The 25794-nt window shown below is 44.1% G+C and overlaps 9 protein-coding genes across 9 annotated transcripts; 5 read left to right on the top strand and 4 right to left on the bottom strand.

Annotated features, from left to right (window-relative positions):
* Nucleotides 1-459: 459 nt before the first annotated feature.
* V865_006070 (uncharacterized protein) lies at nt 460-876 on the top strand (the record flags this gene model as incomplete). Its single annotated transcript, XM_066229831.1, has 1 exon — nt 460-876. One exon carries the CDS (start codon nt 460-462, stop codon nt 874-876), a length of 417 nt encoding a protein of 138 aa, XP_066085928.1.
* A 576-nt stretch (nt 877-1452) lies between these two features.
* V865_006069 (uncharacterized protein) lies at nt 1453-2731 on the top strand (the record flags this gene model as incomplete). The annotated part of the gene is made up of 6 exons (XM_066229830.1): nt 1453-1484; nt 1554-1803; nt 1885-2094; nt 2210-2316; nt 2499-2593; nt 2655-2731. 6 exons carry the CDS (start codon nt 1453-1455, stop codon nt 2729-2731), a joined length of 771 nt encoding a protein of 256 aa, XP_066085927.1.
* A 1108-nt stretch (nt 2732-3839) lies between these two features.
* Nucleotides 3840-5058, bottom strand: V865_006068 (uncharacterized protein; the record flags this gene model as incomplete). The annotated part of the gene is made up of 5 exons (XM_066229829.1): nt 3840-3902; nt 4030-4117; nt 4194-4262; nt 4353-4516; nt 4669-5058. 5 exons carry the CDS (start codon nt 5056-5058, stop codon nt 3840-3842), a joined length of 774 nt encoding a protein of 257 aa, XP_066085926.1.
* Nucleotides 5059-5596: 538 nt separating this feature from the next.
* V865_006067 (uncharacterized protein) lies at nt 5597-7266 on the top strand (the record flags this gene model as incomplete). Its single annotated transcript, XM_066229828.1, has 7 exons — nt 5597-5601; nt 5745-5933; nt 6017-6202; nt 6271-6436; nt 6546-6790; nt 6891-6994; nt 7073-7266. 7 exons carry the CDS (start codon nt 5597-5599, stop codon nt 7264-7266), a joined length of 1089 nt encoding a protein of 362 aa, XP_066085925.1.
* Nucleotides 7267-7990: 724 nt separating this feature from the next.
* Nucleotides 7991-11557, bottom strand: V865_006066 (gamma-glutamyltransferase; the record flags this gene model as incomplete). The annotated part of the gene is made up of 12 exons (XM_066229827.1): nt 7991-8070; nt 8238-8551; nt 8629-8707; nt 8777-8843; nt 8947-9063; nt 9281-9512; nt 9679-9764; nt 9922-10132; nt 10216-10223; nt 10294-10397; nt 10544-10964; nt 11063-11557. 12 exons carry the CDS (start codon nt 11555-11557, stop codon nt 7991-7993), a joined length of 2214 nt encoding a protein of 737 aa, XP_066085924.1.
* A 496-nt stretch (nt 11558-12053) lies between these two features.
* On the top strand, nt 12054-14298 carry V865_006065 (uncharacterized protein; the record flags this gene model as incomplete). Its single annotated transcript, XM_066229826.1, has 7 exons — nt 12054-12275; nt 12334-12427; nt 12541-13028; nt 13145-13594; nt 13661-13768; nt 13860-14068; nt 14187-14298. 7 exons carry the CDS (start codon nt 12054-12056, stop codon nt 14296-14298), a joined length of 1683 nt encoding a protein of 560 aa, XP_066085923.1.
* Nucleotides 14299-15107: 809 nt separating this feature from the next.
* On the top strand, nt 15108-19430 carry V865_006064 (uncharacterized protein; the record flags this gene model as incomplete). Its single annotated transcript, XM_066229825.1, has 17 exons — nt 15108-15174; nt 15264-15302; nt 15489-15619; nt 15806-16031; nt 16267-16411; nt 16508-16762; nt 16826-16854; nt 16914-17132; nt 17190-17350; nt 17418-17824; nt 17881-17974; nt 18031-18163; nt 18234-18319; nt 18385-18618; nt 18687-18806; nt 18881-19027; nt 19110-19430. 17 exons carry the CDS (start codon nt 15108-15110, stop codon nt 19428-19430), a joined length of 2814 nt encoding a protein of 937 aa, XP_066085922.1.
* Nucleotides 19431-19549: 119 nt separating this feature from the next.
* V865_006063 (eukaryotic translation initiation factor 3 subunit B) lies at nt 19550-22241 on the bottom strand (the record flags this gene model as incomplete). Its single annotated transcript, XM_066229824.1, has 8 exons — nt 19550-19954; nt 20024-20445; nt 20502-20655; nt 20715-21392; nt 21447-21590; nt 21650-21836; nt 21896-22081; nt 22147-22241. The coding sequence occupies 8 exons, from the start codon at nt 22239-22241 to the stop codon at nt 19550-19552; spliced, it is 2271 nt and encodes a 756-aa protein (XP_066085921.1).
* A 1181-nt stretch (nt 22242-23422) lies between these two features.
* Nucleotides 23423-25135, bottom strand: V865_006062 (uncharacterized protein; the record flags this gene model as incomplete). The annotated part of the gene is made up of 8 exons (XM_066229823.1): nt 23423-23626; nt 23680-23753; nt 23816-23965; nt 24053-24251; nt 24531-24652; nt 24726-24790; nt 24847-24908; nt 24977-25135. The coding sequence occupies 8 exons, from the start codon at nt 25133-25135 to the stop codon at nt 23423-23425; spliced, it is 1035 nt and encodes a 344-aa protein (XP_066085920.1).
* Between the last annotated feature and the right edge of the window lie 659 nt (nt 25136-25794).

Raw genomic sequence — 25794 nt, 5'->3', positions numbered from 1 at the left:
AAACTCAAGACAATACCAGCGAGAGCATTCTGCTGTCGAATTTCCTGTATATTCCCATCGTAGGCTAGATGACTTCTCTTGGTGGTGAAAGAAGGTCCAAGGAGCTGTTTGAGGATCTGTTTGTTTGTATGATCGTTATTGTCTGTTGGGACGCACAGACCTAAAGCTTACATATAGAGTTCATCAGCGTCTTTTCTGAACCCAGTGTGGTCAGAGATGAGGCAGAGGAGCAAGGTGCGAAGCCTAAGAAAAGTAAAATATGGTATAATAGCTACAGGATGTGCTCATGTGCAAGCCATAAATGTATATATATATCATCTGACACCAATTCCACTTGACTGAGCTCCTATCACTTTAACGTCTTATTGTCCATACCCGTTATACTGCCTCCATTGCAGTTCCATCTGATCACCTAATTCACTTACTAATATACACTCCTTTACACCACACACACATACAATGTCACATTACGATTGGCCCCTCTCACCAATATACGAACTTCCCCTCTCTTCCTCTGCCTCTTCATTCGAGCCTATCTCTGAAATACCAGAATCCTATACACCTACCTCTTTATCAATCAGCTTATCAATCTGCAACGCCCGATCTACCGTCCTTGCTCTCCTACGAAGGCAAGATGATGAACCTCGAGTGACAACCGCACCTAAATATCGGATGAAAAGGGCCAAAGATCTATTGACGTTAAGAAGGGTTATGCCGCTCTTGACGATCTTGTTGATCATTTTGACCTTTAGTTACCTCACTCTCAGACGAGAGCCGGGTGTCGATTGGGAAATCCATGGGAATGGGTATGAGAAGAGAGGTGGAGTGGGATTCGAAAGGTTGGATGAGATGGTGACTACTGGATTTGTGGAGTGATCGATTGATTGATACATCGATTCATTGAATCGAGTAAGTGATATATTTGATTCTCATTGTGATCTTTCAAGAGAGGGACTCAAGTTTATGGACATATCTTTCATGTAGATCGGCCAAGTTCATTTCAATCATCAGGGCAGATCAATCTTATAGTAGAAGAGGAAAGAAAAAAGATGTCATATTGATTTTGGTCGATAATAACAACGGACAATATAATTTCATTTTCCTTTCGTTAATCAATTTATAATCTTATGTTGTGTGCTTTTGATATTCTGTATGTCTTTGATTCTGAATTGTATATCCTCCCCAGCAGGTATCGAACATGTAACTCTATATGTAGTTTGACACACAGCGAACGAAGAGAATCATGGCATAAGAGGGGTAATATCTATGGTGTCGGGTATGCCGCGACCGTGGGAGAGTGGACACGTGTTACGTTGTGTTGACACTTCTCGATGCTAGCACTGACTGAACAACTGAACAGCAGCAAAAGTGGTCGATATCTCCCACATACAGCAAATAACAATCTCAAGATTCATTGAGAACCGAATCGCCATAGAAGATAGACTGCACAGGATGTCCAGAGATCCATATATAGACGTCAAGCGGTGAGTCTCCGAGTTCCTCTCCTTACTTTATCCTGTCAATATCTGATTGTCTTCTTTGCCGTGCCATAGAGAGATCGAATCGACCCTCTCTACCTTACCAGACCTTTTATCCACCCACGGCTCATCCGACCCATCTTCTTCAACATACTATGAGACTCAAGAAGAGTTGAAAAATACCCTTCAGATCCTCGAGGGTGATTTGGAGGATTTGGAGGAGAGCGTGAGGGTCGTAGAGGGTATGGGTGACAGATGGGGGATATCACCTGATGAAGTGGGGAATAGAAGGAAATTTGTCGAGAGGGTAAAGAAGGAGATAAGAGTGAGTCTGCACTTAGGACTCAACACATCTTTGTCCCCTCTGCAGTCAGTCGTGCTTGGCTTGTGCTTGTGTATCCTGTAGATCTCTGTGGGTCAAGCTAATGGATTTTGTATTGAGAAGGGATTGGAATCGAAAGTGACACCTACTAAAGGAAAAGGAAAAGCGAAAGCGATATCGGATAAGAATGGGCGTTACAAGGATAATCCAGATATAGATCTGGAAAGGGGATATAATGATGATGATGGGGATGATTTGGAAGAAGCCAAAAGATGGGAAGCGGAGCAGCAGCAGGTGAGTCCGGTGTGAATCCGGTGTAATTCCCAATCTATCATACGGAAGATATCTTGAATTAGGTGGTCTTAAACGATCGCAGCTGATATCTTCTTCTGTTCTGTGGGAATTCTAGCTCCTAGTGAAAAGGCAGGACGATACCCTCGGTGTTATATCTGGTACACTCCATACATTGGCTAGTCAAGCGGGTCTGATAGGTAATGAAGTCGCGGAGCAGAGCGAGTGAGTGTGTCTCGATCCTTGTTCATATTAAATTCCGACAAAGCGACAAGTACTACTTCCTTGAAAAGTTCCAAGGAATAGCCACAGATTTGGTATCCTCGGCCTTTCGACTTGCTGTGAACTCATCGGTCAACGATTAAACGACCGATATAAGCTGACCCACCTCCTTGTCCAATAAATAGGATGCTGGACGAGCTGGGTAATCGCGTAGATTCAACAGATACCAAACTTCGTAAAGTACAGAAAACAATGTCGGATTTCATAAGGCGTAATGAAGGTGAGTACTAGTCGAGCTACTATGAAACAGTAAACTGAAAGTGATCTCGATAATTTTGTAGAAACTAAGTCAGGCTGGTGTATAGGTATACTAATTGTTATACTTATGATCCTCTTGTTATTGGTTATTATAACGTGATACCAAGATTCAAGATCAGGATCATTCAATTTCGATGGGTATTTAGTATATAGAAAACGTGGAAGTCATAGAAAGGTTGTATATAAATTACATGTTGTATAGACCATAAAATATAGGGACACAAAAAGTACAGAATGATACTACGCAGTTTGTCTCTGTAAAGGTTCATCTACAACTTCAGATGGGTATATATCTCTACCCAATCAATAATTTAGTACAGATGGCAAACCATTCCCTTCCTTTCTTGATCTTGCTGTACAAAGGACAGCGATGTAACATCGTTTCACCCATAACTCTCTTTATCGACGAGCATATCGTCATATGTTCTTCTTGTCGTCATCAGAGAATGGTGATTGTCTTTAGAATAATTGCGATCATCTCGAGAAAAGCTATGGGCAATAGGCAACTTGATTTGGCTTAACTTATCTACAGCGTTAGAACCGCGCAAAAGTCTTACTCACGACAGTCAAAATCCAACTCAAAAAAAAAACAACAACAACCCAGACACCCACATCCTCGTTCTTGTCCAACATACTTTCGAAATGTTCTCCTCCCTCTCTGGTATCAACACATCTCCATTCCACTCACCTAAATTCCGCCTTGGGGCTATCGCTTTCCTTATATTGATATTCATCGTGATCCTCTCTTTACGTACCGAAGCTTTTTTTTTTGGACAAGTATTACGCTGGTACTTTGAGTTATGGTTCGCCTTTTGTCCCTTATACAAAGAAGAGAATCACTATCTCGAGGGAATAGGGTCGGATCCGCGCTAGAATGAGAAAACTGATGTTGAGAGGATCAGTAGGAGATACAGATATCGAAAATCAATCGAAGGGTTAGGATAATTGATAGATCAGTGTTGACACCACAGAGGTCAATTCTGACTTGACATCCTTCCCCCTCCCCTTTCCTTTCTTGTTTTCCTCTATTAGAGCACTTGCAGTTCGTTTAGTGGAGTTAGTCACGCTGGGACACTGGTTATATATACAATACATATAATGCGTTTCTCTCTTGGATATATCATAACTTACTGTATGAAAGGGCATAAAAGAACAGTGGGATGGGTATGTATGAAGATCTCTGTGATGATGCTAGGTGTGTCTACTACCTAATCTTCCGATTCGGCTTGACGTAATTTCTCTTCTATCTCATTTAGGAAGTTGTTCAGTTCCTATATAGATGTATAGCAGATAGGTCAGCTCCTGCAATATCTTTTTTCGAAAGCGATAATTGATTATCGAACAGTTGGGAGTAAGAAAGATGAGAGTATCGTTGTTGAGGCCCAAAATCAAACTCACCTTATCGTTAGGCTCATACTGCAATCCATCAATCAAAGCTTGTTTGGCATCTTCGAACCTTTCTAATCCTACCAATGCACGAGCTTTCCTATTATCACAGACAGAAGACTGGTGTCAGCTATGTCATATTCGGAAGCTCGATATGGGACATGACTATGGCTAACCTGAAATGCCCCTTGGTCCATGGTCTCTTCAGTATCACCACAGCTTCCGCATCTGCCAGTGCGTTTGCCCTAAGGAAAGTGACAAGGAAGGAGTGAGTGAATTGTCAATTCTTTCTCACATATTGTCTTTCGGGTCAGATAGGCTAGACATCGACTCACCACGCATTGACAAATGCAAAAGCGGCCGATCTGTTACACAACGCTATAGCAGTTTCATCCCTCGACAGAGCGGCAAGTTCCCATGGTGGTCTCGATAAAGCCATATCGGCTGATTTCGAGTACGCTTGTATAGCAGCTGGAAATTGCTGGGATTTGAATGCGGTCTGGTAAGGTAAGGTTATATAGATGATATGATATGGTTAGTCAATCAATAGGATTCGATGTCATAATTCATAGTCCAGAGATTGAGCGGATGGGTAGATGGTGTAATGCAGGATGGATGGAGTAGGTTAAGACAAGTAATACTTTTACTCACATTACCTTGCTCTTTCAAATTCTTAATCATCTCCGCCCTCTGAGGTGGTGGTTGAACATTAGGTGGAGGGGGTATAGCCTCTGGAGGAGCGGATCTGAGGAACTGATGCATATAATTCAAAGCGTTGAAATCAACATTACATTCTTCGCAAGATGATTGTTTATGTTCTGGACAAGTGACCACTATCCCCTGTTGAGGAGGTACGTTTGGAGGTGTGGGCAGTTGGATAGTCTGAAGTGCGAATGGGATGTCTTTGTGAGGTAGGGAATCTAGGAGAGTTAACAATGCTGGATTGACGGGTATACCTCCTGGTGGTCCACCGGGCCCCATACCTGGACCGGGCATACCTGCTGGTGGATGTGGATGTGGGTGGGGTTGAGGGTGAGCCATGATTGGTTACAGTGTTCTATGTCGTTTGGTATAAGCTATCGATGCCGAAGGCAATCTACCTTTGTCTTTGTCAATTCAACTTTGAGGTGTTCATGTCATCGCTCGCTCTCTTCGACGTGTACCCGGCAACAAAGAGTGGAGATCGACTGTATCTCCATGAAGGGATTGACAAAGAGGGAGGGGTTTTTAAATCGCAAGGGATAAGACACAACTTGTGACGTCACGCGTTGATCAACTTGGATACTAGCACGGTGGGTGGCGAGAGCCGAAAGAAGAAGGAAGATCTTTCAAACGTAACTTTAATCGTTTGGGTGGCTGGCTGAAAATAAAATGACAACATCAACAACAACAACAACAAAGAACCATTCACTCTTCCCCACATAATCATCCCATCCCATCCCATCCACCCATCTCATCAGTTACTTGACATACCCTAAATACCCTATCATTCCCCTTTCCCCTTGTTTTACTTCCATCCATCCCATTCTATTCATTCCCATCAACATCAACATCACTTCATACTCCACATCAAGTCATCATGTCGTGAGTCCAGTTGAAATGAAAACATTACACCACTCCACATTCCTCATACATTCATATCCTCCAAACCTCTCCCAGCTCAATGCATACCTGCTCATTGCGACTGTGTGATCATGCATCCGTACTGATACTTCATACTTTGACAGCACTTTCACCGGCGCATTAGGCTCCAAACGTAAATCCGACTTAGTCGAGATTGCCGAATCTTTGGGTATCTCTGATCCCGAAGCGCGAGTAGCCGATTTGGTGAAGACCATCCAAGCTCACTTGGATAGAAACGAAAGTTCTTTGTCTAAAGATGCTAGATACAAGGGGTTGTACTACAAGAAGAGAGCGTAAGTTGCTCGCATCCCCTTGACCCAACTTGGGCTGTCTGACATTTGGATTGAATTAATGTATTGATGCTTTCGGTTTGTAGATCCGGAACCCACCCACTTGATTCCGACTCTGAATCACCTACAATGACAGCTACAGCAGCCGATGTCAAATCCCAAATCGTCTCTACCGCCAAATCAAGTAGGAAATCAATAAACAAAGCAATCGATAAAGTACAAGCTACCATCGATGCCGCTAATGTCCCTCTACCAGAAAGTCCAGTCGCTCTGTGGGTGTCAGCCTGGATGATGTAACGCTCGATAAGGTCAAAGCTGATCGAGTCTTATGAATGATCAGGTCGAAAATACAGGATAAAGCTATTGAAGTTTCGCAAGCTCTCGTACCTTCTGTAGAGGTGCAAAGAGGTTTAACTACTCAATTGCATACGGTGTCAAACTCGTTGATCAAGTATACTAAGAATGGTCAGTTGAGGGTTGATCATGCTGTTAGACATCTTAGAGATGTAAGTGTCATAAATGAAAATACTTCTTACTTTTCTTCATCGCCCTGTCTACGTATACTCACATCCTCTCCCAATCTGAAACTCGGTGCTGATCTCATTATACTTATAGCTCCTCTCCACCCCCCAACATCTCGTCTTAACCTCTCTATCGGTCGAACTGGTCTTCCTCCTCACTCACGTGATCCAATTCTACGACCACACGTACTACTTCCGAACTACCGTAGGAGAGAGCGGAACCCTTTCTTCGTTGTTCAACGTATTCTTCTTCTGGTTGCCTAGCGCCACGCTCAATATCAGATTACCTGAAATTAGATCATTTGGCTTGGCTGATGTGTGGTCAGCTGTCGCTTGGTGGTTAGTGTTTATGCGAATATCATACCCAATGATCAACCCGTCCACTCCAACTACAAGTGTTTAAGACAGGTTACTGATGCCACCTATCCTACCTCGATAGGTTCTTCTCGACCGTTTTGCCTCCTTTGGCGTTGTCCACCGTAGTTTCCTTCGTTCCTCAGAAAGGTACTGCTAGACATACGGGTGCTCACACAAGATATCAATGTGAGTCTGACGTAACCATTATGAGTCGATGGATCACAAGCTAATTGTTAATTTTGTTTGATATTGATACCGATATAGCTTCTCACCCACCTACACCAACTTCCGACCCGCTCGCATTCGCCTTGATCAGACTTGCGCTCCTCATCCTCCCTCTCACTTCTGCTGCCCCAACGGCATTCGTCGACGCGCTCGAGATCTCTGGTAACTTACAGGGTAGAGCTTTGGCGGCTGGTTTGACAGCTGCTTTGCTCTTAGCTGAGAAGTTGTATTAGGTTGTACAAATAGGGGTACCGTGTGCTGAGGTGCAGAAGTAGTAAGAAGGGAATTGAGAATTGCGGTAACCGTATGATCGTACGAGAAAAAGAATTAATCTTAGTTCACTATAACATATACCATCGTTTGTCATACCTAGCCCATATTGATCTATATTTAATAATCTATAAATTCTAAATTAGAAAAGGTGTCGTGCTCTTTTCCACAAATTCGATCTATTCTTTTCTCTTCGCAGAGAGAATATCACGTATAAATTGGTTTATCTTTGGATTGGTATCATTTATATATGTATATAGGTGGACAAGTATGTAGATACCTTTTTTATACAATTCGTTCTCAGTTAGTTAGTTAGTCAGGTATAAAATGTATATAATGTGATTTCTCTGATTGAGCTACCTGTCGTCGTGCATAAGTTGAATTTGGTACAGCAGATACATTCAGGAGATATTTGATTGAAGATACTCTAAGTTCCCGACTGACACCGTCTATGTGAAAGTGTAAATTGGTCTATTCTATCCTATGATATGTGTATATATGAGAATACACCGACGAGGAAGACCGAGAGATGAAAAGATACAGTACTGTCTAATATTGAAGATAAGATGAAATACCCCTTGTATTTAGATGAATCTATGGATGATATGTATTTTGATAAATGATGTTATCAATGTTTGTATAGTCCCTCCGACATGAGAAACCGGTACACGACCCCCAAGAGCAAACCTAATACCCAGCTGCCACTCCGTTTTTCCTTGAATCACTCGATGCGTAAATCGTACCATTTTCTACTACTATCGCTTGGACTAATCACATACATAGAAATCAGTATCAGCTTATCTAGACATCCATTCGATAATGATCCATCTTTCTTTTCTTCCATCTTGCTCTCTTCCATTTTCATCGAATCGCATAGTTCCAAATACCAATCGAAGGACATGAAGAACGTAAAAATTGGAGAAAGTCGACTCACCTTCTGAAATACCAATATTAACATCAAATTCACCAATCTCCTGACCCCTATTCTTCAAATCATCTATCAACTCCCTAGGTGATCCTTCAGGTCCAACTTCGACAGTAGTCAACGGAGGAACAATCTGGTTATGTACCCTGTACGCCTCGATCGATCTCGATATATCCATACCTGAAAACAAATTGAGGAGGACTTGAGCTACCGAGGGGAAAATTCGGGATCCACCTGATCCTCCTATTATAGCGTATATCGAGGATGGCTTTGAGGGCGTGGAGGGAGTCAAGAGGATTGAGGCGGATGTTGAAGAGAGGGGTCTGAAAAGCAAATTAAGATGAAAGATGAGTCAGCGAATTACTTGATTTTGTGGTTGTGGCAGATTGTTGTATTTTACCTTTTGCCAGGTTGAGGATAGTTCCATGGACTGGGCCAGAGACCGAACGCATCTGCTGCACCGGGTACGGCAAAGTCGTCTGTTCGTGTATAATACATATGATCAGCTGGATCGACGTACACTTCTCAGCTGAAAGGGCATGACTCACCCTGCTCATCATTGAATATTATACCTGTTTTAGGATCCATGACGTGACTTCCCCAAATGAGGTTCACCTAGAATCGGACATAGTCAGTTCATATCTCAGTGATCGGATGACATGTCTTGTTACAAAAAGAAAGAGTCTTCTCTTTGATACACGTTGATAATCTCACTCACAGTAGAAGTCACACTAGCCGCCCCACCCCATTTGTCCAATACGCTCAGATGGGTCGTGCCGTGATCTATAGGTGTATCATGTTGGAGGCCGTAATAGTCGATTTCGTGAGTTTGATTCTGTATACGAAAAGCTCATTAGTTTAATTTTCATGATCAGATATATCTTCGATAATGCAATGAACACGAGCAAATCTAGGGGGATTTCCATTTCATCTATTTTATGGTGTGGACGATCTTGAATTATGTGATGCTCATGAAAGCGATCTATCCACCGGAGCAGGATACCCAAGAATTCTCTTCTCCTTACTCCTCATTCAATAGAAACATCACTCACATCGGATATCATCCCCCTTTTCTCGTCCGCCCAATCACCCCCGTAAAACTCTCTGAACCTCGTCAGATTACCCCCGAATTGAGGTGCCGGATCTGTGATTTCGCTTCGTGCTCCAAAAGCGAACTTCATACCTTCGATTAATCGATGGACGTTCAGGGGGTTCGTAAGTCCGCCTGTGAGGGGGATATTGTATGGTTCGAGAAGCTTCAAAAAGGCTAGGAGGATGCCGCCGCTGACAAGAGAGAGGCATGTCAGTGCTATCACATGATGGGGATATATGTGTTTTATGGAGGTTATTGATCGAATGGTCATTAGAGACAAATAGAGATGGCTTCTGAGTTGTACGATCTCGATATTTAGGATCGAGAATATGATGGTAGAGATAGACGATGACTCACGATGAAGGTACATCCGTAGTGTATATCTCTTTACCCATGAATGACGAGTGTATAGCAGGATAGGCTCTAGCTTTGTAATTCTTGAGCTATAAGACAACCATGAAGTATCGTGTCAGCGATGACACAGATCTCTGATTCTAGCAGCGATCGTTCTGAGCGATCGGATGGAATGTAATGTCTTGAGATTCGTTCATGACGTTCTCTTCCCTCTTTAAGGAGCAACAGACAGTATATACAACTCACATCATCCAGAGTCATGATCCCTCCAGCTTTACCAATAGTCTTTACACTACTTTCGGCGATTTCACCCTCATAGAAAGCATTTACACCATGTTGAGCGATTACTTCAAGGGTTTTACCGTAATTTGTCCTCTGGACGAAATCGCCCTCTACAAGGAGTTGACCTCGAGGCGCGTAGACTGCAGACCAGGTAGGTGAATGTAACATGAATTCGCTATTTCCAGCTATATATCAGCGACAGAAACATACACCGCTGAATAAGATCAGAGTAGGTTGAGATTGCAAATTTCGACATACCCGAAAAGCTACAAATGACTCATCATCCACATCAGTTGAATTCTCTGTACGATACGCAGGAATTAGACAACTACTCACTCTTAGCCTCCTTGCTAATTCTCTACTGACTTTCCATCCCTTGGCTAGTTCTGCTACCGGCAATACGACATCTTTCCAAGGTAATTTACCGTACATCTTGTGAGCTGAGGATGAACATGGTCAGCCATGCATATCAAGCTTCGATATGTGCAGAGGGAACGTGATAAGTTGAGAAGTTTCTCATGAGAAAGGACCATCACCATCATTACGATCTTCCATGACGGTTAATGGAGATCCAAACCTCACTTACCCATTTCCAACCCCCTCAATTCCCCCGGCACGCCGACAGCCAACCCTCCCACCTGAGCTGCTACCCTCCCAGCTTTCTCAGCTCCATACATCCCTTTCTCACTCTTAGCCGGACTAGTTTCCCTGAAATCAATCGCGATGACTCGTTCTCCACCCTCTTTGATCATCTCATCGACCTCCGAAGACGTATGATTGTATTCGTGGGGTATACGAATCACCATAAATCCTCCTCCACCTATCCCGCTCGAAAATGCATTGAGTAAGCCGATACATAGCGTAGTGGTAATTGCTGAATCGACTGCTGAACCATTCTTATCTCGTAAGATCGATAAACCAAGTTCTGAACATGTTTTATCTTCCGAGGCGACGGCTCCGTGAGAGGCTGTTATGAGGTAGGGATCATTACGAGGTAGACCGGTTGGCTAGTTAGGGATCAAGACAAATTAGCGTTGTCCCCATTCACAATTCAATGATGATAATCTAATGCGAGGTGAAACTCCCCGTCAGGTGTGACACTCACAGGTGGTAATGACCATACGGGCGGTACCATCGGTCCATCATCTAACCCTGTATTCCTCTTCATCAATTCTCTAGAAAACACCGCTCCTATTATAGCTCCTACTAACAGCAGGACGAGGTACATGGCCCATTGTCCGTATTTCTGATATAATGGATGATGGTGGTGGTGATGATGGGGTTTCAAGGGTACATTGCCAGAACCATTCATCGACACGGGCAAAAGCCCCTCTTCTTCATCGTGTTCGCGTTCATCGTATTCCGTTGTCGCTGTCGTTGCAGATCTATAATCGGGTTCGCTAGCAAAACGAACATGTCTCTTGAACGGTGGATGATTCCAGAATTGCCATACTGGTGAGGTCTTCCTACTTATCCCTGGTCTATCATTCTCCTCTTCTCCTTCTTCTCCTGAAGACGGTAATCCTTGATTGTTGAGCAGAGGATTAGTCTCTCCGATTTCTTCGGATCGCCTAAAAGGCGCTGAGGAAGAAGAAGACATACTCGTATCGCCGAAAGCTGTTTGAGCCCAGAATACTCCCCAGCTGGTATATACACAAATTGATGCTGGTACTGTATACTATCTAAAGTCCCATCTCTTGTGTTGATCTGATACAGTCGGTCAGCTTATTCATTCGCCTATACAGTTCTGTCTAGTCCGTCGGTCATCTCCTATATGATGTAACCAGAGCTGAAAAATGCCACGTCCGTCCACACATGCACTCGCTGATCGGTCCTCTCCGAACATGGTGTGTGTCGCTGTCACTCAATGGAGCCCCATCTGCTCAAGACCTCGTTTAGAGCGAAGTGGAAGATAGCACCCGTCGCTTAAATTAGTAAACCAATAAGTTACTCATAGGTGAACGGGAAGATCACAGGAAGCGAAGGGCGTTTAACACGATACGAGTACATCACTGTCATAAAGGAAATTACATAGCACAGTATCACCCCATCCCATCCCAACCCCATCCTCCCTTCGGTTCAAGTGAAAGGATATAATGCCTTCAAAGATCACATCAGCACCATTCACTAGATTATCAAGATCACATATAAGCAGACAAACCCTCGGCAGACCTACCCCTTCTGCCATCGCTCTTACTTCTCAACGAACTTTTTCACACTCAAGTAGACCCACGATCACGCCCTCTGTCAGGCTTAGTCAGAACATAGCGAGTATCAGAAACATGTCTAATTGGCCCAAAGTCACTGCCGAGAACCCAGTGAGTGATGTTCAGCATATATACTCAGCGGTGGCCTAGCTCACAAACAAGATGTTAGCTCGGTCTCGATGACCCTTCTTTGCTGATCCAAAAAGGACTTATTGATGGGAAATGGGTCGGTACCGAATCAGGAGAGACCTTTGAGGTTAATGGTGAGTCAACAATCTCATATAACATGTCATCTCATATCTTTACCATATCTTCCTACTTCCCTTTAGTCTATACAACCTATGACCCACTACTGACAACCTTTCTAACCATATAGACCCAGCCTCAGGCAAAGTGATCGGAACATGTCCTGACCAAACCGTCTCCGACACCAAAAACGCCATCGACGCAGCCCACAAGGCATTCTCCACTTACAAGACCACCTCCCCTGCTCAGCGACAAGCCTACTTGGCAGAATTGCACCGATTGTACATGGCCAATATAAACGATATCACTCGATTGATCGTTTGGGAAAACGGTAAATCATGGAACGACGCATTGGCAGAGGCCAACTATGCCGGATCGTTCTTCTCTTGGTTCGCTGCTGAAGCTCTTCGAACCAACGGTGAAACTATCCCTTGCTCTGTACCCGGAACTAGAAACATAACCATCAAACAGCCCATTGGAGTTGTCGCTTTACTCGTACCGTGGAATTTCCCAGCTGCTATGATTGCTAGGAAATTGGGTCCCGCTTTGGCTGTTGGTTGTACCAGTGTGGTCAAGGTGCCCAGCGAAACTCCATTCACTACTTTGGCTATTGTTGAGGTGAGTTACTAAAAATTCGGCATCATATTCCGAGCATATTCTCGTTGTGAAATCCGATCGATCATAATGTTTTATTTGACATTTTCATAATGCTCATTTCTTATTACTTCCTTTAGCTCGCTAGACGAGCCGGTGTTCCAGACGGAGTAATCAACGTCATAACCACCGACAAACACCTCCAAGACGTAGGTAAAGAACTATGTACCAACCCCCTAGTCCACAAGGTATCTTTCACCGGATCAACCAGAGTCGGTAAACTATTGGCAGAACAATGTTCAGGAACATTAAAGAAGATGTCATTGGAGCTTGGTGGGAACGCACCATTAATCGTATTTGATGATGCCGATTTACCTACCGCCGTGGCTGGAACGATCGCATCCAAATTCAGAGGATCGGGACAAACTTGCGTCTGCGCCAATAGGATTTACGTCCAGGATGGTATATACGATAAGTTCGCTCAAGCCCTCGCGGAGAAAGTCGGTGAATTCAAAGTTGGACCAGGGTTCGATGAAGGTGTTACACATGGTCCGTTGATCCATAAGAGACAGGCTGATAAAGTTGATGAGGTGTGTAAACTCGTTATCATTCCTTCTCATAACGGACCGACGCTAAACCTCTCGTTGCGTTTATAGCACGTCCAAGATGCCGTCTCGAAAGGAGCCAAGATCTTAGTTGGTGGAAAGAGGGGTAAAGGAACGGAATATATACCTACAGTTTTGGCGGATGTACCAGACAGCTGTGTGAGTGCTTTCAACACAAATATCATAATAAGCTCTTTTTTGTATCTTGTAGGGATACCATGGGCTAAGCTGAATCCTTTATCCTATATAGCTCATCGCAACTGAAGAGACTTTCGGTCCCGTCGCCGCCCTGTTTCGATTCAAGACTGAAGAAGAGGTCATCGCCCGAGCGAACAACTCTGAAGTTGGTCTAGCAGGATACTTCTTCTCTGAAGATGTCGATAGGGTATTCAGAGTTTCCGAAGCTTTGGAAACTGGTATGGTTGGAGCTAATACCGGTATGATCAGTCAGGCTGTTATGTGAGTGTGCTCCATGTCCATCTCGGCACTAATCAAGAGAAAACAATACTTCCAGGTTATTATGTGTACAATGACAAGAAGCAGGATGGGAAACTGACTTGTATTTGTTCGATTATAGTCCATTTGGAGGTATCAAGGAATCAGGTTACGGTAAAGAAGGTGGTCACCAGGGTACCGAAGAGTATATGATTACCAAGCTGGTTGCTATCGGATCGAGAATCAAACAATAGACAATTGGAAGTAGAATTGGTTATCGGCGATTGTTATCTTGAGAATGGGAATGCTTAGTTGTGCTTTGTGGATTATTTCAAATGAACAAGGAAAAGGGAGAACGTATGTACAGGCTTTGAAGTGAATTATCTTATGCATTTGGGTTTTGGTTCTGTGTCGTTCTACTGCAAGGTAGTGCAGTGCAGTCAGGCGCGGAATATTTCGCAGTAGTACATACAATTATAGGTTACAGGTTAGAGGTATGTCTTCTCGTCGATAGGTCATGCTTGCCATGATCTATCTCTCAAATGTGCTTCATCAAGGCTGCAGGCACAAGTAGATATAAGACTGAGGACTTCATGCATATGTTGGCTGGTGCAGATTGTTAGGGTTGAAGGAAAAGGAAGAGAGATAAATTCGGAAAATATGTCAGAAGCGTAATCGAAAATCTCCCAGTATCTCTTAACACGTTACGAACGAGTTTAGTTGAGATTCGTTGATTGATTTCATTGTTCCTCTTTCTCTTCTTCTTGTTGTACCTTGGTAACATATCACATAAATCGATTTTGAAGCTGGTTTCAAGTTCCTCAAGTATCAAGCGGTGCTTTTCGCTGCAAGAGAACCCGCTGGACCCATCTGATATCCCAGATAGGCAGAACCGTCAAATCTCACTGGAAATATCGGATTTGACGTTACTACATGGATCACATTTAGATGATCTCTTAGATATATATACAACCATCAATACCCTAAACTATCCATCACATCAATACGGACAGTTTGTCTTCGGTAACCAAGACCCGATCCAATCCAAGCAGGAAGAAGAAGCATGGTGTCACAGGGATATCAAACGACTCAGGCGAAACTTGCGAATGGTGAAGTGGTAGCTCAGAATGGTAAGTCAAGGTCATAACCTAACACCAATGATCATTCTTTTGGTAGTCTGCTACATATACTGATTCAGTTTGGTTGTGAACGTGTATAGATCATGTATATGTATCTTTACCGTGGTCCGAGAGAGATGGTCAGTATACATCATACATCATACATCATACCTATTTCCTTATTTCTTTTCCTTCACACCGAAACGAGGAAAGCCGGAAGGGCAGAATCATTCATCCATCAATCGCCGTCGATCATATTGCAATCCAAATCACAAAGCCAACCCTGTGGGTCAAATACGAATACTGATGTAATACATAAAATGCAGGAACACCATATAACATAGCGAGGATAATCGAGTTTTTACCTCCCAACACTTCGCCCAAGAAAGGTTCGAGGGCCGTAGGTTCAGGTTCGGAATTGATGGTCAGGTTGAGTCTGTATTATCGACCACCTGATGTGGGTATTACTTCCTTTCTTCATACATCTTTGCCGGCCATAATATACCATATCGAAGCAATGGAGCATACCATAGCATAATTTAGAACTATATGGCACCACATACGAGGAATTTCTCCCATAAGACCTGTATATCATCATACACCCGGGATCGTCATGCTAATCAGTGTGACTGCTACTTCACAGGTATCTCTCCGTCCAATCAATGACTTCCGACTCCTCTTCGCTGCCATTCACACGGACATTCAACCTCTCTCCAACGTCAGAGGAAGATGTTACGTGAGACATAAAGATCGGATTGAAGATTTGTTGAAATGGAAGAAATTACCGGATCATTTTTACTTCGTCAAGTTTTATGATCCGTATATAAAGAGAGATTTCGAGGTGATAAGGACAGAGGCTGTTACTAACAGTGAGTATGAAGGGTGCTTTCTTCTCTTCTGAGATCTTGATAAAAGCGAGATTCATACGTAGAACGAGACGATACATTTGGAGACAAGTATATCAAATCTACCATCACTGGTATATCGAGCATCGTGAATTTGCTGTTGGCTTTGTCAAGCTGGGGTCGAGGATAGGGAAGACTATGACAGGCTAAATCACATCTCAGCGAGAGTTGCTGACGCTTTTTATCTCTCCAAACCCAGTCCCGCTAAATGTCAAAGAAACACTTCTTTCACGATACGAATACCTCGTGACTGAACGAGAGATGGTGTCTGACTTGACAGAGGCTTTCCGAAGTTGTTGTGTGTGTGAGCAATGGGCTTCATATCAAGAATCAGTAAGATGCGAGTGAGTGTTGCGTAATCCTTTCCTGATGTCAGACTTATCCCAAAGTTTCTGTGCGATATGATGGGATACTGACTCACAGTGTCTTTGCTTCTCCAGGGCATGCAAGAAACATTATCACATGAAATGTCTCAACCCACCTCTAGCAGGTAAACCAGCAAAAGGATATTCTTGGTTTTGCCTCTCATGTTCAATCCAACGTCATAAAGATGTTGAATCTGAGAAATACAGATTTACGATGAATGGATCGACAACCACCACTGGAAAGAATAAGCAGAAAGCGAAAGAGAAGATCATAGCGACGGATGCTAGACCTGATGTGACATTTAGAGGGTGGCCGTGGAGATATTTTGGGTGAGCTCGAGTCACCACTTCATCCGTAGAGACATGTAGCTAATATTGTTTAACGTTTAACAGAGTATTCACTACTCCTGAAGATGTTTTGGGTGAGTGCGGCGATATTACCAGAAAGATGTATTTTGCTGATATTGGTGTACATGTACAGACCCCGATGACGCTATTTTCCCCCGAGCCGCTACAAGGGTAGGGTCCAAATACCAAGCCAACGTGCCATCATGGGAAGAGCAGGAGAGACCTCATGTACCGGGAGTAGTGGAAGTAGAAGCTGGTCCCTCGAGGCATGGCTTGATAGAACGAGGGTATGATCCGGGTGAAAGGAAATATGAGTCTTCTTTGACACTTAGATCCAGACCGAGTGATGATTGTGGGTTCATACAACTCATTCCCCGAGACTAGAGATCTTGCTCATTTGGTGTGATAGTAAATTCGTATATGGACGAAGTTCGGTCGTTCAAATTGCCTGTGCCATCCTATGACGTCGAAAGGCTGAACCTAGCCATCGACTCGTATACTACGATGGGGAGAGAAAAGGCAACGCAGTTTATGCGTCGTACGAAATTAGCTGATTTCAAGCCTATACATGTGGGTCTTCAGCTTCCTCGACGATCGGATTTTCAACTGAGCTGATGAATTGTGCTTTGTCTACTAGTTCTCCGATAAGGAAACGACCATATTCGAAGCCGAACTTGAGCGTAACGGAGGTCTGGAAACACACGAAACAGCGAAGATTCTCAACCGTACTCCAGCCGAGGTACTCAGATTCTCGTACATATGGAAGAACAAACAGTTATTCAAGGAGAACGAAGAACTGAGATTACATCATAAGGTATCTACATCACATGCAAGGCAGAATAAAACTCTTGGTGCGCCATCTCTAGGAAAGATCAGAGCGGCAAATACGGATCATTCGGATGATGAGGTTTCTCTGTACGGGAGTGATTTCACGAAGAAGAAGGATAAAGATGTGAAATGCGCGGCGTGCTCGACGAGGTTAAGTCAAGTCTGGTGGAGATGTCCTAGAACTGTCCAGGGGGATGCAATGTGTGAGGATTGCGGGTGAGTACAACGCTATGCCCAGGGGGAGGGGAATATGCTGATAGTGAGGATCGCAGATCGAATTATCGAAAGTATGGTGTCATATCTTTTGTTAAATCTGAAGATAGTAAGAAAGAGAAACAGAAGGAGGCTACATTGAAGAAGAGCAAGGCGAGTCAGCTAAACAATTACTCGTAGGGGATGTCAGCTGATAGGTCCGATCGTAGGGAGATGCAAGCGGTACAGCTACTCCTGTGCCCCCTCCGCCACCTAAATTACCACCATGTGCGAATTGTAAGAAAATGGAACCTAAGGCGATGATGGCCAGGTGTAAGAACTGTACATACTCGGTACATGCTGGTGAGTATGCGATCGCATATCCAGCTCAGTTGAAAACGTCGACGCGAGCTGACTTGATGTGATTGTTCAGGATGTTATGGTATACCTTCTCAGGACATGGGTCCGAATTGGGAATGCGATTTGTGCATCAATTCTAAATCAGAAGAGAATCATTTGGTAAGTCAATCAAGATCCTCAAACAGTAATCGGGTTAGTCTGACATAAACTTGGTGACTGTTAAGGAACCCCACTGTGTGCTTTGTCCAAACGACTTGACACCGATAACATCCAAAATCAAGAAGAAACCCGGTCAACAGGCAGATTTCGATTTGTTGTCTGCGTTGAAACCTACAGAAGGTAGAAGATGGGCGCATATACTCTGTTCGACATATGTTCCCGAAGTGGGGTTCGCTGATCCATCGAGGATCAAGACTGTTGAAGGTGTTATGGAGGTATCTAGGTATAAGTGGGAAAATGCAAGTGAACTTTCGTTTTCCTGAAATTACAGAGTCGGTTTTATGCTAATATAATTCCATTGGAATAGCAATGTACTTTGTGTAATCAGACTGACGGGGCTGTCATTGGATGTACGGATTGTGAGGTGCTCTTCCACCCTGCCTGCGCTTGGTTATCGGGTTTGAAGATGGGTTTTGAATTCAGTTTGGTGAGTACACCTCATCCAAGCTTACGAGCGCGACGTAGGTTCTGACTTGATCGTATTGGTGTGGTATGTTATAGGCAAAACCTGGTCGGCATGGTACAGTGACGGTAACAAAATTCAAAGATTCCGAAGGTGTTATGGGACCAGGCGTATGGTGCAAATCTCATGATTTGAGCGAAAGGGTTATATATGATTTATGGGAAATGGATCCTGAGCAGAATGAGGTGGGTAATCGTTTGATCCTCGGCTTAAGGTGTAAACATTGTTCGCCCTTTTGCTTATCTGTATCTATCGTGCTTCTACTAGACCGCCCTTCAAACATATATTTCATCGTATAAAGCTATCCCACCGCACGATTCATTCCCTCTACTCCGTAAAGCCAGGAGATTGGAACATTTTCTACCACTTGTCGAGATTCAACAGAACCAAAATATCATTTGCGCAGATTGTCAAATCGACGTTTCACCTTTATGGCACGACGTGGTTGGTTCTGCCCCTGGTTCAGTCAAGAATGAGAGGATGGATATTGATGGTGAAGAACAGGTTGTTCCTAACGGGAATGGGAAGAGAGTACGAGTAGAAGATAGAAAGAAAGTTTGTCATTTATGTTCCTTCAGGTATCAGTAGGATCTCATTTAATCTCATTCAATCTCCTTTGATATAGATCTTTATACATAATTTTGTAATAATAATGCATTGCATCCAGCCTGTACCATACCGCACTGAATACTTCTCTGCTACCATAATCAACCGACAACAACTTCCTCGGTCTCATCAATCAATTCCTCTACAATCTCTTCCACTTTCTCATCATCTTTATGATCTTGGTTGACAACCACTTTCTTCTCTTTACCCAATTGAGCTCTTCTCTCATCCAACTTCTTGTTGTTCCTAGCTCTCCAGGCATTCCATTCTGAGATATCTCTTTGTCTTTGAGCCAATTTCTCGGCGGATCCTCTGTTCTCCTCGGCGGCATCCTCCTCGTCGAACGTCCTAGAGTACTCCTTGAGCTCCTTTCGGACTTTCTTGATTTGGTCTTTGGAGAGTAAAGTAGGTGGTCGAGGTCTCCAGAGGAATTGCTTGAATTTATCCATTGGTTGATGAACTAATTGTTGTCCTTTGAAATCCCAAATACAGAATCCAGGTTCGGGCTAACAACACAGAGCAATATCAGAAAATTACTCGTTACTGAGGAAACAAGATAAATCCAGATTACTCACACTAGATCTCCAAGCTGACGCATGAGTCGTGAGATACCTTCCACTTGGATCCCAGGCAATATCGGTTATACCGTAATGTTCACCAGAGGCAAGCATCGTAACGTTCGCACCAGGTTCAGAAGTCTCCCGTCGCTCATCAACGACAAAGTCCAAGTCCCAAAACTCAACATCGAATTTCTGAGAAGAACCAATAGTAGCCAACACGATATGTCTACCTCGAGGGGACCATACGAGTGTATTGGCAATCTTAGAATCAAGGTGCTTGATAGGGATGAAATCGCCCTTCTTTTGATCGAGTTGATAGAAATCGATATTGTATTTGACCACTACTCCGGGTATACCCTGTCCGTAGTTGGGATCATTGGATGAGACGATGGCAAATCGACTTCCTTGAGGTTCCCAAGCGAATTGAGGTACGTAGTCTGGTGTGGCAGAAAATCGTTAGTAAAAGCAGTGGATATGAGATCAGAAAACTAACCTTTGAACTCGATTACCTCAACGGGGTGGTCCTTCTCTCGAACTCTGAACAGTTCCAAATTGCAGAAAGTGGCTTTCTTCGATTTGGCTTTTCGGGCATGTCGGTCAACCTTGACACAGAGGTAATCACCTTGGTTTTGCCAGTAGAATTTACACTAGACGGGAACATTAGCCATGCAACCATTTCACTGTAGAATCGTAAAAGTATACTCACGTCGGTCACGTTGAAAAGGTTCTTGGCTCTGAGGATGTTTCTGCTGGGAATAGACATGATGCTGACTCTTGCAGGTTGGTTCTGAGCTTCAGGAGTCCAATAGACGAAGCTGCATTCTTTGCCTTTACCGGCCTTTCTAGCGGCGAAATCTTTCTCGCTCATTGGACACCATTCGAAGTTCTGAACACCCTCAATCTTGATGGATTTCTTATCTAACAACCCCATACCAGGGAGTTCGTACACGGCGATACCGGTACCGACGTTACACTTGGCGATGTAGGCATCATCGGGAGACCATTTGAATGATGGCCAAGCAACTTGTTGAGGACCATCTTCACCTTGGATAGGTTTATCGGCAGGAAAAGTTCGAAGAACTCGTTGAGATTTGATATCCCAAATGACGAATTGGTTTCCTTCGTCTTCAGGACCGAAAGTCTCTCTCAAAGCGGCATTGGGGTGGTTCTCAAAGTTGTCCAAAGGTTCTTCAGACCAGGTGACGAGGTAATTCTCACATGGAGAGAATTGGATAAGTCGGACACCAGGGTGGGTGAATCGGAGGACGTTGACTCCGATGGGTCCATCGAGCTTGGGCCCAGACCAGAGAGCAACACCGACTCGGTGAAGGGAGGAGAGGTAGGTACCGAGAGGGGACCATTGTAGGTAAAGCTCTCCCCATTTCTATAGGAACGAGATTAGCCAGATTATATGATGCGCGACAAGAATGGTACTTACGTTGTTCTTGAGAGGTTTGCCGTCAACCTTGACTGGCTCGGCGTTACCATTTCTACCGTTCCACCAGATGCTGACATCTTGATCTCTGAAAGTGAGGTATTGATCTCGACCAGCACTATCTCCTAACCAGCTTCGAAGGTGGTCCTGCAAATAGGCAGAACGTCAGCTATATCTTTGAGGTTCAGAAGAAAGACCTAGCTCACCTTTTCCACGTAAGGCTTCTCTCTCCATCCAGTAGGAAGTTCACCCTCTCCTACAGGGAGGTTGGCGTACCTCTCGATATCTCCAAATCGGTTGACGTAAAGAGTGCTTTTACCGAAGGAAGCGCCATCAAGAGCTCGGAGAGCGTTCTCGGCTTGTTGGGCATCAGGGTAGGTGAGGAAGATGAACCTGGTATACAATGTCATCAGTATGATCGCAATATGGACTCCAAGGTATGCTGAACTCACCCCTTGTTGGTAGCAGCTTTATCATCCCATGGCATGCTAATGTTCTCTTCTTCGATAGGTGCACCAGCTTTAGCAAATAGTTGCCTCAATCTATCAACCAGCTTTTGTTTCTTGCTATCATCCACGATAGGGATGTTATCCATGACAAGTACATTTTCGAAACCTTGTTGTGTGTCGACAGCATATCTGAATACAATCAAGACGTCAGTCAAGGCATTCGCAAGGTGGTTTCTGATGAGGGATGTACTGACTTGTCTTCAATCTCGGCGTAACCCTCTTGGAGCTCAGCCTCAAAGTCGAGCTGTTCTTCTTCGGTGAATCCGTCTATCTTCTCTATCTCTGACATTTTGGCTATGATATGATGATAGTTATGGGATGTACCATATGGATATCTAATTTTGATCTTCACGCATCATCTTCATTCTCATCCTCATCTTTGATTTCGCGAACAAAAAAGACAAGCTCGCCTCATCGGAGTTATGTAATATTCCCGCCTCAAGTGGCATCGTGTGGCACATCACACCTTACCCTCCAGTGTCTATATGCTTTGATAGGTTATATATGTGTGTGCTGTGTATGCACTAGACGCTGACTGAAAGCATAGCTGCTGTACCCGAATTTTGTGCAGATCGTCCTTTCTTTTACGCCCGCTTTGTGCCCATCTTCCCTCCAATAGGTATTTCTATTGATGTTACAATTCTCCATGATGCTGCTGAGAGTGACGAAGATACGATAGGATGCCGGCGGGAAACAGCTTCGCTGGTTAACCGGACAACAAAAGCAAACCAGAATTGGCTCTCTAACTCGATCTGCTATCTGAATCTCGTTCTTGTACATGTTTGTACCGATTCTGGAGCTGACACTGCACGACCAAGACAGGTCGAAGCGGAACACGCCTGAAGTGTGATCCCTCGATTTCAGGTGTGTTCCTCGATGTATCTCTGACTGCCACGGGGTGAATAGAATCGAACACTAAATTCATGACAACTGGTCAATAATATTTATGTGGTCAGATAGGACGTCAGGAAAAAGAAGAAACGAAACTGGTATCGCCAACGCTCCTGGTCAGCCCCGGCGTAGCAAGATGGTATCCTTGGAGAACAGTCTCTTAGAAGATGAACAGCTTGTATCGTCCACAGGAGACTTTGGGGTTGAGCTTATGATGAGGAATATTAGATATTAGAGTGGCTAGAGACGATGCCAATTCGACTCACTCCAATTAACATACCGTATGCTCTTGGGACAAGCTGATATGGTGTCGATTCAGTCTTGGTAGGAGTCAAAGGTGTGCAGAAACGTCGCATGAATGCTTGATGATACAGTACTGTAGAATATCAGAGTATTTTGAAGGAACCCCATCCGGTGGGGCTTCATCAGAACAGCCACCATGTCTGCGTCAGATAGTCCATCTTTGCGACAGGCATTTATTATCGATCAATCAATTCGGATTCTGCAAAATAGCGACCTTAGAAATGATCATACGAAGAACCCGAGATAAATGCATGAACATATCATCAGAACGAAAAATTATGCCTTAGCACCTTCGACCTTCTTAGTCAACTCTGGTACAGCTTCGAACAAATCAGCCACAAGTCCCACATCAGCAACTTGGAAGATTGGAGCATCTGGGTCCTTGTTGATAGCGACGATCATCTTGGATTCCTTCATACCTGCCAAGTGCTGGATGGCACCCGAGATACCAGCGGCGACGTAAAGTTCAGGTGCGACCACCTATGCACCTTTAAGTCAGCAATATTCCATTGTACTCAGATTATTTGACTCACTTTTCCAGTTTGTCCGACTTGCAATGAGTTGTCTGCGTAACCAGCATCTACAGCAGCTCTGGAAGCACCGACGGCTATTATTGATTTCACGTATCAGCGGCGGTTCTGCCGTAATCACTGCGACGAAGCCACTTACCAGCACCAAGAGCATCAGCAAGAGGATCAAGGATCTTATTGAAGTTCTCCTGGGACTTCAAAGCTCTACCACCTGATACGACTCGAGATGCAGAAGAGAGATCAGGTCGAGAGGAGATGGTCAATTCTTCAGACACGTATTTGGTTGACGCTAAACATGATATCACTTTATCAGCTATCGTTGCTTTCTTATGGTTATTTCACTTTTGCCACCTCTGAAGTGAACACGAAAACTCACCATCACCTGAAGTAGCTTCAACTTCCTCTACGGCAGCACTACCACCTTCAGTCTTGGCTTTGTCGAACGCAGTAGTTCTGACTGTGACGATCTTGAATTTATCCTTGGGCGAAGACTTGATTTTGAGAATGGCATTACCAGCATATATGGGTCGAATGAAGACGTCTCCTGAAGATTCGAGAGCTACGATATCGGCGATCTGTATTATATGTACAAAATTCAGCATGTTTAGCCCTTATCCGACCAGATTATACGGCTGATCGAGGATGTTTTGCCGCAGGTCGCCTCTTCGGCCGATCGTCTCAATCACTGTACTGTCGAGCAACCGATTGCCTTTCCAGGTTTCTTCCACTCAACTCTCCTTACATTGACTCCACTGACCCTTCACTCGCTAATCTTGTCTTTCTGCCACTGGTACCTAGGCACTTCGTAGCTTTTGACCTAATTCTGCAGAGATCGATTGGCAGGAAGCACTCACCATAGAGGAGTCAAGTAAACCAGCCAATCTAGGGAATACATTCTTCCCTACAGCAGTGTGGGCAGCGAATATATGGGAGATGTTCTTGGCTGGTAAGACTGAGGCGAGAAGGGGGGCAACATCTATATGAAAGGGCATGATATCAGTGTCTGTGGATATATCGTATACTTCGGGCAAAGGATGGTCATAGCTCACTCTCAGCTAAAGAATGGGCGTAAGAGTCGGAAGCAGCGGTGTAGATTTTGGTAAGACCATCAATCCTGTATCTATGTATCAGCAAGCCACCCTCGACGAAAGCTGAAGTGATTGCACTCACTTCTTGACCTCCTCGAGGACACCATCGACATCGCTCTTCGATCCTACTACTATACCGGCGGTCTAAGAAATATGAGACTCGTGTCAGCAAGAACTTTCCTCGATCTATGCGATCAGGACATGTCACTCACGTCTGATCCAAGTGATTGAGCAGCAGTCACAGCATTCAAACTGGAATCATTCAATTTCCCATTCTTGTGCTCTAGAAAAACCAAGGAGGATGCTGATCGCCTTTGGACAGGAGCGAGAGAGGAGAGTCGGGAGGTTCGAAGCGCGGCACGGACAAGCATCTTGACGAGATTTTCAGACGGAAAGTGAATCGAGTACGATTGCCTGATCGATACAAACACAGGTGATTGATGAGCTGCTCGAGTATCCTGTGACTGAATAGATGGATACTTTTGTGTATCCGAATGTCGATCCGAATTATCGGTTGAAACCAAGAACAGTACAACCGGCGGCTTAACCTATCCACTCCCCCCACTTTGCAATGGTTATACAGTTTTACGCGCTGCCAAAGACGAGGCGAAGGCATGTGGCAGCTTTTGAGCACCTCCCCTTCATCTCTTACAACATATATCATAAGTTGTTACATGCATACCCTTGTATAACAAACCTAGAAGTTTATAAAGAAGCACGTCCAGGATAATAGTCAGTGAGTTCCTCCACCAGGTCTGCATGAACCGTACTGAGCCATGTAAGAGCTTAGAGTAACGATTCAAATGATATATCCCTTTCATCTCTCCTTGACATATTCTCTGACAACTGGAAACATTCGGTCACATCGTGAGTCTTGTGATCCTAAATTGAGTAAGAGCACCATTATATGCCTTGATCCAGGCTCAGAATACACGGGAAGCTGCCGGCTCCCATGACGAACCGCTTGAGGAGGATTTCTGGTCGTCTACTTGTCACTCTCACATTGGAGAAGAGGAAGGACAGATGGCAC

Source organism: Kwoniella europaea, chromosome 1 (genome assembly GCF_036810445.1).
Source record: "Kwoniella europaea PYCC6329 chromosome 1, complete sequence".
Lineage (NCBI taxonomy): Eukaryota > Fungi > Basidiomycota > Tremellomycetes > Tremellales > Cryptococcaceae > Kwoniella > Kwoniella europaea.
The sequence above is the reverse complement of the archived record's forward strand: the minus strand, read 5'-3'. Positions and strand labels throughout refer to the sequence as shown.